At 37.8% G+C, this 18,880-nt stretch overlaps 1 protein-coding gene across 4 annotated transcripts in view; it reads left to right on the top strand.

Moving 5' to 3' along the window:
- The window catches only part of spef2 (sperm flagellar 2), a 92,464-nt gene that overhangs the window by 61,542 nt on the left and 12,042 nt on the right, over positions 1-18,880 (top strand). For 2 of the 4 annotated variants that reach the window (XM_062972493.1, XM_016995640.2), the window contains exons 27-33: positions 526-775; positions 2,195-2,311; positions 2,750-2,888; positions 3,456-3,685; positions 12,264-12,370; positions 14,109-14,291; positions 17,337-17,426. In XM_062972493.1, coding sequence (XP_062828563.1) covers positions 526-775; positions 2,195-2,311; positions 2,750-2,888; positions 3,456-3,685; positions 12,264-12,370; positions 14,109-14,291; positions 17,337-17,426 — 1,116 coding nt within the window. Of the gene's footprint in view, positions 1-525; positions 776-2,194; positions 2,312-2,749; positions 2,889-3,455; positions 3,686-6,043; positions 7,195-7,299; positions 7,518-7,603; positions 7,813-7,900; positions 8,025-8,114; positions 8,568-12,263; positions 12,371-14,108; positions 14,292-17,336; positions 17,427-18,880 lie in introns of those variants that run through there. The other 2 variants (XR_010003624.1, XR_010003623.1) reach the window with 2 other exon arrangements.

Raw genomic sequence — 18,880 nt, 5'->3', positions numbered from 1 at the left:
TAATTGCCTTCTCACAGTGACAGTTTGAATTATTAAATGGAGTTAAAAAGAATGACCCTATCACTGTTGGGAGATCCAAAGTGATTTTGGTGCTGAAGTAGACCTCCATAAGACCAGAGTTTGACTTTTCTGACTTTAGATTCTAAGAATCTAGTATATCCGGGTTCGAATCCCCGTTCAGCCATGGTTGCCCAAAAGTTGATTTAGGGCAAGTCACACAGACTGAGCTTTAGAGGAAGGCAATAACAAACCCTTTCTGAACCAGACTTGTCCCAAAAAACTGTGATAGGCTTGCCTTAGGGTTAACATAACTTTGAAATGGTTGGAAGATACACATCAGCAAGGAATGAAACCTTTACTTCATGAGCTTCCGGCTGCACTTTGCCCACTCCTGATGTAAATTACAATTTAAAAAGCATGTTTGTTGTTGTCACTTATGTATTTAGCATAGTTTTGTTCATACAGCTTCCTGGCAATTATACTAAAATGAAACTTGTTCTAAAACATGTATATTTAAAATTTAAGGTTACTTCAGAGATACAGTCTTTTGAAGCAGAGGAAGAAAAAGAACGCCTTCAGCAAGAAATGAAGGAAAAAGAGCGTCTAAAATCTTCCCAAGCCGTTGCTGGCAAAGGTGGAAAAGAAGGGAAAGGAAAAGGAAAAGGTGGAAAAGGAGGCAAGGAAGGAAAAGGAGGAAAGGAAGGGAAAGGTGGAAAAGAAGCCAAAGCAAAGGAGTCCAAAGATACCAAGAAAGGGAAGAAGAAAAATAAACAAGGTATGGTAATGGGTCTGGCATGGGATTCTGGACTGATACAAAAATATCTTATTAAATAGGAAGAGAAGGAATTTTTAAAGAAACAAAATAGGTTTTGCTTGTCATGCCATACCTTAGTAGCCTGTGGCTGAATGCCCAGCCTCAGAAACAGAGAAATGGAGAGGAAGGGATACTTTCACAAAGCCTCTCCTCATCTTGCTCTCCCTATGTAGAAGTCTGCAGTCCATCATATTCGGAGAGTTTGGAACACTGTTGTTAAAGTACTCCATTGCTCATCTGACTTTTAAAAATTCAGTAACTTATTTTGAAAAATATATTACTCACAAACTAATGCATTCCTCAAAAAAATGGCATCTAGAATAGCTCCCAGGGGAAAGAAACTTTTTACAAGTAAAGATATGATGTTGACAAAAATAGTAATGATGTTAATCAGACATTACATTGGGTTTTTAACAACAACAACAACAACAACAACAACAACATAGTAAGTTAAGGTAAAGGTTTTCCCCTGACATTAAGTCTAGTCGTGTCTGACTCTGGGGGGGGGGGGGGGTTGCTTATCTCAATTTCTAAGCAAAAGACCCTGCATTGTCCGTAGACACCTCCAAGGTTATGTGGCCAACATTACTGCATAGAGCACCATTAGCTTGCTGCGGGAGAGGTACCTATTGATCTACCCACATTTGCATGTTTTTGAACTGCTAGGTTTGCAGAAGCTGGGGCTAACAGTGTGAGCTCACCCCGTTACCCTGACTCGAACTGCCGACCTTTCGGTCAACAAGTTCAGCAGATCAATGGTTTAACCTGCTGCACCATCGGAGGCACTAATAATGTGGTTAGGGTTAGCTTCCCAAAAACAACACATTAGAAGTAATATCATTATGTGTAATGCATTGCTTTCCAATTCCAGGTATTTGCTATAATTCCAAAACATTGAGGCAAAGCAGTTAAAATGGGGTGTCAAAGTGCATTAATTCAAATACTGAAAAGATGGGATTGTCCAAATATTTACAAAGATTTACAAAAAAACAATCTTGTGTTACTTTAACATCTGACAAACATTTATTTGGTATATGCTTTCCTGGAGTACAGTCCACTTTATTAAATGATACATAAAAGGTTATCCCACCTAAAACATGTTAAGTGATTGAAGTCCCACAAGACTTGTCTCTTTCTGCAATAGTCTAACTCAGTTTTTTCCCCAGGCATCTATTTAGCAACTGAATACTCTATATCCAAAAATGAAAAGAACATCTTTCTTTAAGGAAGAAAAATAGCAATGCTCTGAATTTAATAAGCTTTGAATCACTCAATATATTTGTACTATTGTGAACTGCTTTGCAGTTATTATTTATTTCTTAAATTTGTATCCTTTTCTTCAAAGAGCTTAAGGTGACATATATAACCTTTTTCTTAAAGGTGTTTCTCCTCCAGTGCCAGAAGCAACACCAATTCCTTTATCCCCAGAAGAATTAAAGAAGTTAGAAATGAAGCATAAAATGAAACAGGAATACTTTGCTGCACTAGATCATGAAGGTATCCATTTATTAAAGTTATGCAAATTTGGGGACATTTCACCACTGGCAATTCAAGCAATGTCAAAGCTGGAAAATAGTGGAAAAATAGGCCACAAATCACCACCAACCCCTTGGAAAACAAAGGGGCTGGTTTCGCTCAGCTCTGTGAGAGAAGACTTTCAAGAGCTATAGTTTCCAATTCATGCCATCTCAAATTAGGTTCCATGTCATGTATGCAAGTAATTCAAGATTTAGCTATCGATATATAATGCTAACCACTATTAAGGAAACCAAATGATGGTTAAATATCTAAGTCTCCATTGGGCTCTAAATTTGAATAAAATAAGATATACAACTGAGATTATTTACAAAATAATGGCTATTTTTAAGTGTCAGGGCTATAAAACTTACCTTTGATTTTGTATTTTTGCATATTCTACCCCAATTCTTTAAAAAGTGGAGGCTGCAAAATCTCGACTTGAGTTGTTAAAAGTTAAAGCACTAGCCTTCATGGAGGATCTACATTCAAAAGCAGAAGTTACATACAGGAATATGGAAAAGTGGCTTGGAGAAAGATTTCTGATTGAAATGTCCAGGTATCAGTTGGTTATTAGTATTGTAGTGAATGAAATCTGGTGAAAGATGTTTTGTTTAAGAAAAGAAATCTAAGAAAATATACATTTGGGAAAGTATTCATTTTATTTGATATTAAAAGGGAAGCAATTTTTGTACATCATTTTTTCCTACAGCCCTCCATAATACCTATTATTTTTATCCCCATAAGGACTCAAGGTAGCTTGCTATGAGTGACATGACACAGTACAATGGAATTTAAATTTAAAGTGAATGCCTATACATATGAATATAATGATTTAAAAACAATTAAATATTTGTCATAAAAGATAACAGATATCGCCCTAGGGCAGGCATGGGCAAACCTCGGTCCTCCAGATGTTTTTGGACCAACTTCCACAATTCCTAACAGCCTCAGGCTGAGGGAGAAAAGGAAGGGGCCTTAGGTTGTTAGGAATTGTAGGAGTTGAAGTCCAAAGCACCTGGAGGGCTGAAGTTTGTCCATGCCTGCCCTAGAGCAACTTTAACATAATAGCAATTTTAGAATTCTGAAGACCTTTTTTCTTTCTTTTAAAATTATATTGTTACAGTGTTGAGAAATTAACTGAGGTTGCCCGCAACCACATTGAAACGTCTACCAGAATGCAATATGAACTTGTTCTGGAAGGTACCGAGTTTTACATTAATGGGGATATCAAAGTATTTCCGGATGCAGTCCCTCCGCCTCGTCCTCCATCTGTGGAAACTCCTACGGTTGACACTCTGACTATTTCACAGCTTAGCACACTTCACAAGCAGTTTCTGAAGGTGGCACCTAAAGGTAGGGCATACAGTTGTAAAAGTAAATTAATGACTTTCTCTGCCAAAAGGTTTACATTTATTGTAGCTTATACCAGAATTCACATGTGTTTGCGTGTGTCATCATATTCCTGTCAACTTATGGCAACCCCATGAATGTCATAGTTCTTTTCTTAGGCAGGATTGCTCAGAGGTGGTTTTGTCAGCTCCTTTTTCTGAAATATAGTCTACAGCACCTGGGATTCATTGCCGGTTTCCCATTCAAATACTAATCAAGGTTGACGTGCTTAGCTTCCAATATCAGACAGGATCTTGTACCTTAGGAGCAGAAGGGGTGTTTCTACAAGACTAAAAATACCAATAAGTTATTTAATGTAAAATATCGAGGACTCTATAACATTCTAGCAATTCAGTACTAGAGAGGTTTCAAGGCTGTATGGAGGCAAGCAAATACCATTTTTCCAACAGGAGGGAAAATGGCTTTTAATAAGGTGTTGTATTGTCTGTGCTTGTTGTTCCTGTTTTAAGTAGCTCTGTATGTTGATTTCAATTTTATTTATAATTTAGTACATTCACATTCTGAGTTTTAAACGTACTTTTTTAAACTATAAAAACCACCCTAAGTCCCAAAGTTAAGGAAAGAGAAAATTATTCTTTATCAACAATAACAGCAACTACAACAACGACAACAACAATAGATAATGGTGATATTTATTGGAAGTAGACCAGTAATACTTGCAGCAAGGAAAGTGTGTTTAGGATTGCTAGCTTAAACTTCTTTAAGACTGGAAGAATTGTATTGTTGCATGTCAAGTTTGATACAGTTTCGTCATTCATGGGCATCACAGTGGTCTATGGGAGGTGAATTGGATGAAGGTACTTCAAATCTCATCATCCTTGGTCTATCCTCTGCCAAACTGCTGCAGCATGTAAAGTGTGTCATTTAGGATATATGTGCCTGGTTTGGTTCAGTTCTGTGATTTGGGTCCATCCTGCCCCAGTCTACGCCAGGACGTAAAGGGGGTCACGGGTTCTGTGTGTCAAGTGTGGTCCAGTTCCCTCACTGGTGGGAGTTACAGTGGTCTGTGGGAGGTGTAGCATTCAAAAGTACTGCAAATCCCATCATCCATGGCCCATCATCCCCAAACGGCACCAGGATGTAAAATGGGTCAGTCATAGGGGTTATGTGTGGCAAGTTTGGTCAAGGTCCGTCCTTCCTGGCGGTCACAGTGGCCTGTGGAAGTGGCAGCCAATTGGAAAGCTGCCACATACACATACAAACACTGACTTTTATTATTTACATAGATTCTTTATTCTGGAAAGAAAGTTGTTGTTTGGTGGAACATTAACTATCCTAATATTTTTACCGGGACATTATCACTGGCTTGAAAAGATAGCCTTAAATTGCAGCTTAATCTCCAACCACAAATACTCTTATTTTTGTTTTCTGCACTGCTCAGTTTGGGAAAGGAAGAAGAAAATTCTTTCCCAGTTCAGATTGAAATCTGAGCTAGAGAGTAATGCCTGATTGTAATGCTCATCTTTTTTTGAAACGAGGATTACATTTTACTGTGATTCCTTTGCTAAGCTAAGGAATGCTAACGTGAGACAAGGGGTACATAAACACTATATCAAACACTGTATGCTACATAAACTAGTATCAAACAGTGCAGTTTGATATTAGTTTAATTGCCATGGCCTAATGCTTTGGGATAATGGAATTGTACCATACCTTTCCAAGATCTTCAGTTTTCTGTGTCAGAAAGTGTTGGGTGGCTCACCAAACTATAACTCCCAGGATTCCAGTGCTGAGCAAGACTGATCAAATGTCTCACTTAGTATAAGGAATTTCCTATGTGACATCATATTGCTCACAGAGCATTTCAGAAAGTGCAGCCAGTATGAAACAAAAGAACAATTTCTCTGTACCACACTTTCTGGATTGTCTTAGAAGTAATACAGTATTAGGGAAATTCTTGCACTTTCATGAGTGATAAGTTGACAAAATGTGGGTGGAAGCAGGAATACCCTCTCTATAAGGAGTAACCTACCCCCAAGTTCATGCTTCCTAAGATATTAGTAGATGATCAGCAACTCCCATCCTGAGTTTTGATAGGGGTGGTATCTATGGAAGATAGGAAGGTAAACCAAGCTTACCTTTGTCTTTGCAATGTTGAAGAAAGGAGATAGCAGTTGTGCGAGAGTCAGAGCATTTTGTGCTAGGAGGGGGGCAATTACAGTGGGCACATCACCAAGCAGAGAATGGTTTTGTTGGCTTTATTTTAAAATAGTATGTTTTAAAATAAGAAAAATATCACAAATTAATTGTGGCAGGAATGATAAAACATTTAATACTGAGTTCTGTTTAAAACGCTTATAGCCATAGCAGCGCTGAAGGAATTGAAAAGAAAGAATGTCACCTCCAGCAATCGCAAGGATTTCAAGAAAAATCGACAGTTTCAAAAAACATGGTTGTCTAAATACCCTTGGCTAAAACATGACAGTGACAGGGGCACAATGTACTGTGCTTTATGTCGGAAACATAATGTGGATTTAGGGGAGAAGACACACAACTTTTGTTCTGGGACTGATGATTTCATAATTGAAATAATTGGTGAACACCATAGTAGTGAAGCTCATGCTTGGGCGACCTGTATGGAAGAAGCTAGTAGTTGTGCCCCAGACACAGCTACCACTGAGCAGATGCTAAAGAGCATGAGTAAAACAACCCTAGGAAGAATAGAAAACCTCTTCAGAACATGTCATGCTATTGCCAAAACTGGGCGCCCCTTCACAGACCTGGACTGGATATGCCAACTAGATGATATGAAAGGGGTGGACATTGGTTCTATATTTAGAAATGACAAAACAGCAAGAATCTTCATTCATTTTATTGCTGAAGTGGAGCGCAGGACTTTGAAAGAGAAATTGGAAAAATGCAAGTTTTTCTCACTCATTAGCGATAGCGTTACGGACAGTGCAAACAAAGAAGCTGCCCTGGTATATGTACGTTTTGCGAAACAAGGAAAGATCCACTGCCAAATTGTTGGAGTTCAGTCTCTGGAAAGATGTGATGCTTCCACTGTGAAAAATGCCATCATGAAACTGTTACAGACCAATTTGCAGCTTAATCTGCCAAGCCAAGATTGGGCCAAAAAACTAGTTGGCTTTGGAAGTGATGGCGGAGACATTATGGTGGGACAAAATAATGGTGTGGCTAAATTACTGAAGGAAATCCAGCCACGTATTCAGAGTGTGCATTGTCTTATGCATCGCCTTGAAATAGCTTACAAGACAGCACTCCAGAGCATCCCACTATACATGATTGTAACAGGTTTCTTGAAAAACATATATTATTTTTATCACAACTCTCCACTGAATAAGAGCAACCTCAAGATAGTTTATGAAGCTCTCAAACTACGACAAACAGTTCCTTCTCGAATTGGTGGCACCCAATGGCTATCTCGTTTGCAAACAGGACTTCAAATCATTCTTAAAGGATATCCAGCAATTGTCCTACACTTAAATAAGGTAAATGCTCTTAAATCATACATGAATTTGAAGAAATAAATTTTTAATTGGATTAGTAATATTTTTGGTCAATTTCACTGAGTTTTTTTCCTTGTTGAGTTCCAGATAGAAGATGAACCATGTTCTTCAAATCAACAGAAAGCCAAAGACTTCTTAAAGCTCCTTCTGAGTACAGACGTTATTAAGTTTTCACACTTCTTGCTGGACGTCATTAATGTCCTCAACATTTTATCTCGTGTTACTCAGGACCAGAACTCTTCTATTGCAGACGTGTTTGCAACATATCAATCCACACAGGATACTCTCCAAATGTATCAAGCAAGGTTGCACACATTTGACAGAAACTACTTATTTCTCACTATTTTAAATCAATATGCATAGTCCATTTCTTAAATGGTTTATTTTTCAGATCGGGACCAAGGGAGCGTCAGGTGGAAACTATCACACACTTTCATGGATATCAGCTTATAGGAGATGGCAATATATCAGCAGTACGGATAGAATTATTAAGCAGTCTTTTGAATCAGCTACTTGATTGTTTTTGTGATGCTAGTGAAGCTGTTTTGAGAGCAAGCACTATTGGAAGTTTTAAGCTGTGGCCAGACAAAATCAAATCAGGTACAAGAAAAATCCCTATGATTTTAATTGAGTGAATATTGTTTTTGAAATATAACAATTATTTCAATCAGTATTCTCATTGCTACAGACTTTGGTGAAGTGGAAGTTTCTGTTCTGCTGAAGTATTATGATCTGATCCTGAAATGTGCCAATGTGAAAATGAATGACATTGAAACCGAATGGAACATGTTGAAAGTGGAGCTATATAATCGGTAATAAGAAAATTAACTAAATTTATGTTTTTTGAAATGTAAATTGATTTCAAATATAGCATATTTAATAACAAGTGTTCTTCTCTTTAGATATCGAAACATACGGAGCTTAAAATGGGACCTGGTGAACGCAGAATATTTTCATAAATATCCAAATATCCTCACCCTCATAGATTTAGTTCTGACACTGCCAGCAAGTTCCAATGAAGCAGCTCGAGGTTTCTGTCAAATGAAGCTTACAATGATGCAGAAACATTCAAAGCAAATATTTGAAAGCATGACTGATCTCATGGTTATTCAGATGAATTCTCCAGATATCAACAACTTTGATCCCCAAAAAGCTATTCAGTTGTGGAATATTTATTGCCAAAGGAATAGAAAATTGCAGGCTGCTCAGCCTGAAAGAGTAGATTATTCATCTGACTCTGAATGGGAAACAGAAAGTTCACTTGGTAGTGATTAGCCTGCCTTCTATAAACAGTTTTAGCAATGTGCATAGATTTTTGAAATTGATTTGGAATCACTTCAGTAAACATAAGTCAGGTAAATTGTGAGCCGCTCTTACAGTCATTATACTAGGAATATGAAATACATTTTATCATTTTGAGGCTTTCTTGCTCCATGTCCATTGTAGTTATGAAAATGGAACGTACAATGTAAACTAGGCAAGGTTGGAAAGTAGTTTGAATACTAAAATACAATTTTAAAAAAGGAAAATATGTATTGTCTGATAGTAGTGAGACATTTCTGTTACATTGGGAGAGAGGAATTGCGGAGAAGGAGCTCTTTGCCAAATGGCAGTGTTTCCCAGATTGTCAAGAACAGTGTCTTCCCTGTGATTGTCTAGAATTCTTTATACTGTTATAGAAATGATTTCATCCTTTTTGTGACACATATGAATTAATAATTGTTATTGTTCTTCTTAATAACTAGCCATATTGCCTATTGATTTCCATTATTCTGGACATTTGTTGTTCAAAATGATACCCTGCATGGGCAAATTAGCACTACTTAAAAATGGCTGGTTGCCGTCCCCATTTTAGAAGGGTAACAGTTGATTCATTCATCCATTCAATTTTTGTTTTATTGTTGTAAAGATTCAAGTTGACTGATTTAATGTGACCCTGTCATAGAGTTTTCATTGCAAGATTTGTTCAGAGAAGGTTTGGCATTGTCTTCCTCTCAAACTGAAAGATGACTCACCCAAGGTCATCCAGTAGCTTTCCATGTCTGAGCAGGGAATTTAACCCTGATCTCACAGAGTCATAGTCGAGCATTTGAAACATGCTCACTTTTTGAAACTGTGTTTGGATTGGGGTTACCAATATGAGGGGTCATTGTTTAGCAATGGTTGCTGCAAATACCCTACTTGCAAATGACTCCCCCAAATTGTTGTATCTATGATCTGGAAAAGTAACTAAAGAAGAGAAGAAATTGGACTTTTGAGAATAGTTCTTGCAGCAGGAATTTCAAGGAAATAGCAATATCCCCATGCAGACGTATCTTCATAATAAAAAGCAATTGAAAATATTTTCTTTCTCCTAAATACCAAGGATATCCATAATGCATTCTGGATAACACACCTTGTAAATTACCCTGGAGCTAAAAAGGTACTACAGTATCCACATTATCTTCTCTGCTTCCTAGTGCTTTCCGTCTTTGTGAATGCAACTGCTCCCTTCAAATGCATGCTTAGATTGATTAATATCTAGCTGTTTGGTGAAGTAGAGCTTGGTAGAAGTAGTCGTTCACTGTGCATCAGCAAAGGGACAAGTTCTTCTCCATCCCTATTCCCAGATTAATACTTGGTTATGGATTTTAAGGAAGTTGACAGGGTTTTAAGGGACGAAGTCTGCATGGGTGGCTTTGCTTTCTTCCCTCCTCACTGGAAGGTAGCATGTTCAGAATAACTTGGGTGAGCAAGTTGTGTAGATGCAAGCAATTTTCCACTCAAGGGATCCATTGAAAACTAAATCAGCCACTTCTTTTAAAAAATGGCCAGAGGCTTACTCCCCCCTTTTAAAAACAACCTTGAAGCAGTTGAAAGCAAACAAGATGCGGGATGATAGTAGTGTTACCCTGTCAGAAAAGAAACCCTATCTCATTTCAGAATGAAATGTCGAGCTATTGTGACTTCTTTATTACCTTATTACTTAATGACAAACACAAATTCACACAACCCATATAATTGTTTTGTTTAGAGATCAACTGGATCCATGCAATATTTGGCATGTATCAAAACCCATCCCACAAGATTTTTTGCTGCTACAAGAATGGTGAAACATTTGGCTATTTGCTTACTATACAATGAGTAGTGAGTTTTGCACATGCCATATGAGTTCATAAGGAAGTACTGTACAAATGCAAATGCTACATAGATCAGCTTAGTTCCACCATGGTATTTTACTTGATTGAGCTCATCCTGAGAATCAAAGGAGATAAGACATTAAATGCCTTTTAGCATTTAGCATGAAAATTATTTCCCAAGGAAAATAGCAGCAGGTGCAGATGATGGATTGCAAGAGTCATTGAAGGCAGCTCATGATCCTAACAAAAATATCTTCCAAAGTTTCTGTTTACATGGGGAGGAAATCTGTTGTAGGTGTCAGATTTCCTTCTCTGGGCCTTTTCAGAAAAATCAGAAAGTCATAAGAGTTCAAAGATATCACAAGATCTATCTAGTCCAACCTCCTGCCAGGCGGTAATACACAATCAAGTGGAACTTTGTTGGTTTATTTCATTTCTCATTCATCTTTTTCCAGGAAAAGGGACTAAAGACTGCTAATACAATTTTGTGTGTTTGTTTTTTGGTCAAGACTGTAGCAGAGGAGGAAAGAGTTTATCTAGGAATCTAAATCTCTAGATCCTCCAAAGCAATTCTGTGTCCTTTTTCTAGCAGAAGTTGACCATAGAATCATGCTGGAAGATTAAGGCTAGATCTGCACTGCCATCTAATCCAGATTATCAAACCAGCTAATCCACATTACCTGGTTTGAACTGGATGATATGAACCTACACTGCCATAATAATCTGGATTTTATATGGCAGTGTAGATGGGGGCTTAGAAATTCCTGGAGTGGTGTTCTTTCCGGTGAAAAGTAGCAATTTCTTTATCCATGGTTTTTAATTTTCAGGTGGTCCTCTGCTCCTAACTCCAGCTGTTTTCCTGTTTGTAAAGATTATGCAAGGCATGACAGTCATGTAAAATACTTGAGGTTCAGGATGGTTTTCTTCCAAATGTTGGCCACTTATCAGTGTGCCATATGTTCCAGGAGAAAATAAACGTATGCATCTTTTCCTGAGAGGAAACTCTCAATAGTCTTCTTGCCTGTTATTTACTCCTAGATCAGGCTCTGCCACTCCACATGGAGCCAATCAGCTCTGTAATGTGGTTTGCCAGGTGCTAGATAAGAACACCTTCGCTATTTTTGATGTTCTAGGAAAGCAGGAAAAGCATGTAACAGGCCACCATACATAGCTGGTGGGCGGACTACGTCAAATTATGAAAGCTTAAACAAAGGCAACATTTTAAACCTGTAGCTCCATGATACTGAACAACACACAATTGTGTATCTTATTGGTTAAAAAAACTTTCCTTATTAATTGATGTAAAGAAGTTTAAGTTTGCCATTTAAGATTTGAGTCATTTCTGCCCCAAAGTTGTTCTTATGCAAATTGTTTGGCTTTTGTATCTAGATATAGTTAAAAGCTATGCTGCATGGGAGCTATTATTTCATCATCATCATCATAATCATCATCATCATGTCAAATTGTACTATTTATTTGTAGCTTCTTTGATTTCTTTGCAGGTAGATTGTAATTCCTCTTAATATCTACACTTCATACACCAACTCTTTTCAAATGTAAATAATGTGAAATTGTATCTTGCTTAAATTTCTCAATTTTGCTCTTGTGGGCAATAAAACAGTAAAGAAAAGGGGTTATCTTCCAATATCTTCAGGAATGCTGAAGCTACCAAGTGGAGGACTGATGACACAGTCTTATAAAGAACTGTGTTTCTAATGGTTCGAAGTAATATATGAAAATGTTCCTTAGAATACATCTTGTTAGTTCAGTCTTTTGCATATCTATTTGGAAATTAAGGAGCTGTAATGAAAAAGAGCTAAAGAGTTTTGCGAGGCGCCTTATTAAAAGTGCAAATAAGATGTCTAAATATAGTAGTTTTTAAGAATTCCATGATGTTACCCCCCTCATCACTTTAATTTGTCTTTTCTCTAGGTTTAATGCTAAGCAAAACATTCACTGACATTTTTTTTGACTTGGTTACATTGAACCTTGGTTCAAACAGTCTTCCAGATGCCTGGACGCACCTCTCCATTTATGATGTGAGTATTGACTATGTTTTCCTTTTGTTTGTTTTTTAAATGTGAATTTACTGCTGTGTAACCTGGATAAAACAACTTAGATGATAGCAAAGGGCATAAAGGTAGAACAGAAACATTACAACATCTGTTTGTATACTGAAGTCTATAATCTTTTTGTTTCCAAAATGGAATAAATCCTTCCAGTGCACAACATAACTAGAGTTTTCTACAAGTATAGGTGTTTTCTATGAAATGTCATATCAGTTTGTAGAATGTATGACAAATTTCTGGTAGACACTGAAAATCCATCTCTTCCTCTTTTCAAGGATTGTTTAAAACATAATTCCAAACTGAGATATGATTTTCTTTGCTTTCTGTTGGAATCTAACTAATATTATGGTGTATTTAGCCATTAAAAAAAATCTTTTTTCTTCTTACCTTGCAACCGGCATAATATTAGTTCTCTATATATTGGAGAAGTACCATGCTCTCTGTATGACCTCTAGCAAAGTCAACATTAATGACCTTCTTTTTGGAAACTAGAAGATTGGCTTCAGTATCAAATATCATCTTAATCGAAGAGAAAGTAATAATAAAGGAAATTGTATGTCAGATAGAGAAGGATAGAGGCTGCTGATTAAAGCTATCTAAGATCCCACCTACATTGCTATATAAAATTCAGATTATCTGCTTTAAACTGCAATATATGACAGTGTAGACTCATATAATCTAGTTCAAAGCAGATTTTTTTTAATCGTGTCAGAAATGACTTGAGAACATACTACACTTCGCTTCTGGTGTGAGAGAATTGGCTGTCTACAGAGACATTGCCCAGGGGATGCCTGGATATGTTACCATCCTGCTGTGGGGCTTCTCTCATGTCCCCACAAGCTAGAGCTGATAGACAGGAGCTCACCCTGTTTTGCGGATTCAAATTAGCAACCTTCAGGTCAACAAACCAGCCTTTAGGTCAGCAGTCCAGCCGGCACAAGGGTTTAACCATTCAAAGCAGATAATGTGAATTTTTTGTTTTGATAATCTGGATTATATGGCAGTATAAAAGGTAAATGTTTTCCCCTGACATTAAGTCTAGTTGTGTCCGACTCTGAGGGTTGGTGCTCATCTCCATTTCTAAGCCAAAGAACGGCCGTTGTCCGTAGACACCGCCAAGGTCATATGGCTGGCATGACTGCATGGAGCACCGTTACCTTCCCACCAGAGTGGTACCTATTGATCTACTCACAGTTGTATGTTTTCAAACTGTTAGGTGGTCAGAAGCTGGGGCTAACAGCAGGAACTCACCCTGCTCCCGAATTCATACTGCCAACCTTTCAGTCAGCAAGTTCAGCAGCTCAGTGAATTATATGGCAATGTAGAAGGGGCCAAAGACAAAAACTAGTGAAGCTGAAGCTTTTGCAAGGAGAGGGATGAGTGATATCGATATGTGAATAAGCAAATAATTCAGACAAGAGACTGGTTATTTATATCTACTTCTATTTCTACTTCTCCTACCTTCTGTAGCTGCATAATTACTTGTTCAAGTGTACTTGCCATTCTCCATTTCCAATGAATCTTTATATCAACATGTTCCATCTATATTTTTTACTGCTTGCCTGCCTCACATATGTATTCTTTCTTTCTCTGACATGTAATTTGCTTAAATGTATAATTTGGCCCTGCCCCTAACCATCGGACCCTCTTCTTTCTACTGTGTTAAAAGAACTGTGTTCACCTGGATGTGTGAAATTATATGTTACAGTTACAAAGCTTGGCGTCACTGTTGACTGTGGATGTGGATACAGTGGACTGGCGTCGATTCTTATTAGCTGCTGCCCAGCCTTGGCCGCTGCCTTCTGTGAAAGAGCTGCTTGAAACACTGCAGAGATTCCGGGCTGTGGATGAAGGAAGAACTGGATTTGTTACAGAGGAAGAGTACAATCAGGTTCTGGTGCTTTTTTTTTTCCAATTCAAGGCTCTGTGGCTCTGTGTTCGGTACTGAAACCAACAGGTTGAATTGTCTGATAATCTTCTCAGGTTCACACACTGGCCACAGCCTCTAGATATGGATCTGCCAAATTTCATGGGGACTTCATTTTATTTTGGGCCACAGAATTCCCCCTCAGTTCTCAGTTGTAACCCATTTTATTCCCTTGTTTTCATTTCCATCAAAATTCAACTCACTGACTAAAATAATTAATCCCTACGTCATCTTTTCAGATATTTCAAGGAGAACAGCTTGCTTCATAACTTAAAAGTCAGCGCCTGGAAGTTAGTTTGCAGATGAATGACTATCATGAAGCCATTGCTATGTCATTAGTGGCCAATAATGCTCTGGATTTTAGGCACATTTAGATTAATAGGTAGGAAAGCTTAAATATTGGAATTTTACTCCAGCACTGGTTAGATGTCTACAGAGGGTGAACATGCTGGAACAAAAGTATGGTGTATTTTTGGTTCAACTAGCTTGGGTATAATCAAGAGTTATCAAAATTATTCTAAGATGTGTTTTGCAAGCGCTCAGCAGTGTTCTGAATCATGGCACTCATATTCCTCTCTTTGAAACAGGAAAGTAGTGAAGACAGGATGTTAGGAGTCAATAAAACTTCAGAGAATTACTTGATATCTAATGATGTTGGTAGAGAAGCATTCCCAGGAACAAGGGATATGTCAAGCTCACAATAAGGACAACCAACAACTGGGAGTTAGTTATCCTTATTGTCTTTCAAGATTTCTACAGGAGAGGGTCCTTCTGTAACTGATTTTCAGATGCTCCAAAAGGGATATGCTTCCTGTTTCTAATAAGGGGAAATTGTGATCCTTCAGTTATTGGTGAACTGCAGATGTCATCACCATTTGTTATCAGCTTTGCTTGTTAGGGGAAATGGGAGTTGCATGGAGGGTTGTGTGATCTTCACTATCCTGTAGCTGCAAAGACTTCATATGATATAAAATTGTACCCACTGGATGCCACTGCAAGCTATATCCTCCAACAGTATTCCACTGCAGTGTGCAAGGTATTAAAGAAATGGGGTTTGTAGGCACACCCTCACGTTTATGTGTGGTCAAAATCAAGAGCAGTAGTAAGGTTTCTCCACATTAAACCGAGTGGCCATCTCAGTTCATCACATTTTACTAAGGTGTAAATTATGTAGCAATACAGCTCATTACAAAAAAGAAGAAGAAAACAACCCAACATGTTGTGGCAACACAGGTAACCAGAAAAGGAAAGGGACCAATCCTCACTAGAGATGGAAAAACCACAAAGAGGTGCAGTGCTTAATTTTACACCCACCTACACAATGTTGTGGTATTTTGCTTAGCACGGTAGAGATTAAAAACATACCAATAGCTCCAGAATCAACACAGGAAGCTGGGTAGAACATTTTTTGCCTAAGTATCTGATATGCAGACTCTGATGTATAGACTGGTAAATCTGAGCCAAATAAGTGATCTATTTGGTGGAGGGCATAATTTGGAGGGGGGGGGGGGGGGTTAAAGAAAAAATAAAACAGTTTATTCCCAGATGAACTAAATGATATATTTGATTTTATCTCTAGTGGAATGCATTGGATGTCAAGGAGACTTTAACTCCAGTTAGTTTTCTAGTTTGAAGGTGATGTGAATAACGTTGCATCACTTCCAAATGACACTAACAAACTATTTCTAAGACTGAATAAATACATCTTTGATGCCTCTGAGGAAGTAGACTTAGTCTATGAAAGTTTTGTGTGACAAACTTCATTCTTTCTGTTATACTCTAAGGTGCTACAAGATCCCTTTGCTTACTGATATTCCAGACTAACATGACAATGTCTTTAAATCTTAGGTGATATATGCAGCTTTAGATTGGTGATTTTTTAAATGTACCATATAGAGACTTAACAGACTTCAGGTACAAGTAGTTTTCAAGTACTAGGACCAGAATTTGGAAAAACTCCAGCATGAAACTGGCTTGATGCTGGAAACAGACAGCAGCTTGGGGTTGCTGGTTAGGTTTTTTTTCTCCTAAAGAGCTAAAAGTGCACAGTGATCTTTTACTGTCGATGACTGTGCTGAAGACTGAGTGATCACAGTAGTCTGGAGCACTGTAACCCCATTTAGCATGATCATGCCAGCTGGTGCATTCTGTAAGCTGCAATCAAAAAAGTTATTTATAGTGTTTGGACAAGAGGAGTAATAGTCCCACTTTATTCTGTGTTGGTCAGATCTCGCCTGGAATGTTGTTGCTGTGCTTAGGACCTTATCAGATGCAGTCTTTTCTGTGTCTTCTCCATGTTTCTCCACATTGCCAAAACGGAGTGCCATGGAGCCCATCACATGATGCAGGGCAATTGCCAGCATGACTTCATTGGGCTCAGTTTTGGCAGCATGAAGAAACAGAGCCCAAAGTGCCTTTGGAGGAGTTGAGAAGAGGAGGTGGGGAAAGGATGGGAAACCATGTGGGATGGGATACCATCCCAGAAGACAGGGAAAGACGGTATGTAATGAAGAACAGTTCCCTCAAGTTAGCAGCCTGAAAATCTACACCCTCAAACCCCCCCCCCCAAAGAAATGCTACCAAGTCTCTCTTGCAGTCCATGTGCCCTGTCTGCATAATAGCAAAATTCTGCAAGAAGGTTGAAGATAGATATTGTCCTACTGCACATAAACCAATTTTTGCCGTCCACAGCTGTCATTTTTTTCTTTCTATTTTGCTGAAAGATATAGAATCACTGACTCATATTTTGAAAGTCAAGACAGTTTCAAGTAATGAGTCATTTATTGTATAGTTGGTAAAGGATGTATGCACCACTTATACTACTTAAATAGGGGAAATTTGTTTAATCATTCCAAATGAAATAAAATAGCCTTTAATTGCTAAAGAATGGGAATGAAGAAGAACCTGTGGTTAATACTGTGTTTTCTTGCAGGTATGGCATAGCAAATATTTTTTTCAACTTCTTAAAAACAAACATTAAATAAAAGAGTTAAATTTTGTTGCTTTTAGGCTGGTCTTTGGTTTGGCAGTGGAAGTGTAATCATTCCAGATAGTCCTATAGAGCCATTACCATTTAACCGTCAGGAGCATCTTCTAAAAGTAAGTAAAAGTAGACCCAAATGCCAAGACAGAACAAAGCACACCTAGACCACCTATTTCGGTTGGTGCAAGAATTTCACTGTGTTTAAGCTCGTCACTCAGCATTTTGAAGTAATAATGTTTTTGTTGCTGTTTTGAAAGATACGAGTTGTCTGCTGTAGAGCGGTACATTACTGGCTAGTTTCATATCCATTTATTGTGATTACTTCAAAGAACTACATCCTGCACATTTTACAAAATACATTCTCAGTATATTTTCTGGAAGTCATTCCTAATTATTTTAATGAAAGGTCAGCTTTCTCTCTCTCCTACAAACCATCTCAGGGACACTTGGTGAGGATACAGGAGAAAGCCTTTTTGATCCCAGGTTGTGGCTCTTAAGGGAGATTCATTTGGTCCCCTCGCTGCTGGCAGGCAAAGACTTAGAGTAGAGTCTCACTTATCCAACACTCACTTATCCAATGTTCTGGATTATCCAACGCATTTTTGTAGTCAATGTTTTCAATACATCATGATATTTTGGTGCTAAATTAATAAATAAATTAATTACTACATAGCATTACTGTGTACTGAACTACTTTTTCTGTCAAATTTGTTGTATAACATGATGTTTTGGTGCTTAATTTGTAAAACCATAACATAATTTGATGTTTAATAGGCTTTTCCTTAATCTCTCCTTATTATCCAACATATTCGCTTATCCAACATTCTGCTGGCCCGTTTATGTTGGATAAGTGAGACTACTACTGTATTTCATTCCTAATTCATGTAGCAGAAGAGTCTTTTAGTGAGGCATGCTGTGCTTTTGTTCAATTAAAATATATTAATTGGGATTACAGCTGTACTTTGTTTTATTTTTTGTAAACCACATTGTTTAGAGAAATGTAGGACAAGTAAATATCCAGGAAATTATTATTTTAAGGATATTGAAGATATTGGGGTAAAGAGGAAAGATGTCAATATTTTCACAGTGAGAGTCACAGTATTCTGGACCGAGTACTTTTCCATACAGTTGGGTTTGTTGTACTATAGTAAAAACACATTCACTGCCTATTAGAAATGACTTCTCTGATATCTGTCAACCAAAATGCTTCTGTGACCAGGAATATGTTTTATGGGGTTCCCTGCCAATGCTTTTTAATTGCTGATGTTAGTGCAGGAAAAGCACCTCTCCACCATTTTTTACTCAGTGTTCCTGAGTTCAATCCTTGATATCTCCAAAGAGGATTGATGAAGACCCCTCTGCAACCCCTCTGGAGAGACTGTGTAGAAAGTTTTAGTATAAAAATACCCATAGAATACAGGTTGACATGCTGTCCCACAAGCAAATTCAGTGCCATTTGCTATATAGCCATAGAAGAGGGTTGCTCTTTTCTCAGTACAGGATATTATCTCCATTTCAATGTACTGGTAATGCACCTTTGATCCAATGTGCCTGTCTCCATGGGTTCTGT

The sequence above is a fragment of the Anolis carolinensis genome, chromosome 2, assembly GCF_035594765.1.
Source record: "Anolis carolinensis isolate JA03-04 chromosome 2, rAnoCar3.1.pri, whole genome shotgun sequence".
Classification (NCBI taxonomy): domain Eukaryota; kingdom Metazoa; phylum Chordata; class Lepidosauria; order Squamata; family Dactyloidae; genus Anolis; species Anolis carolinensis.
This window is presented reverse-complemented; position numbering and strand designations above follow the sequence as displayed.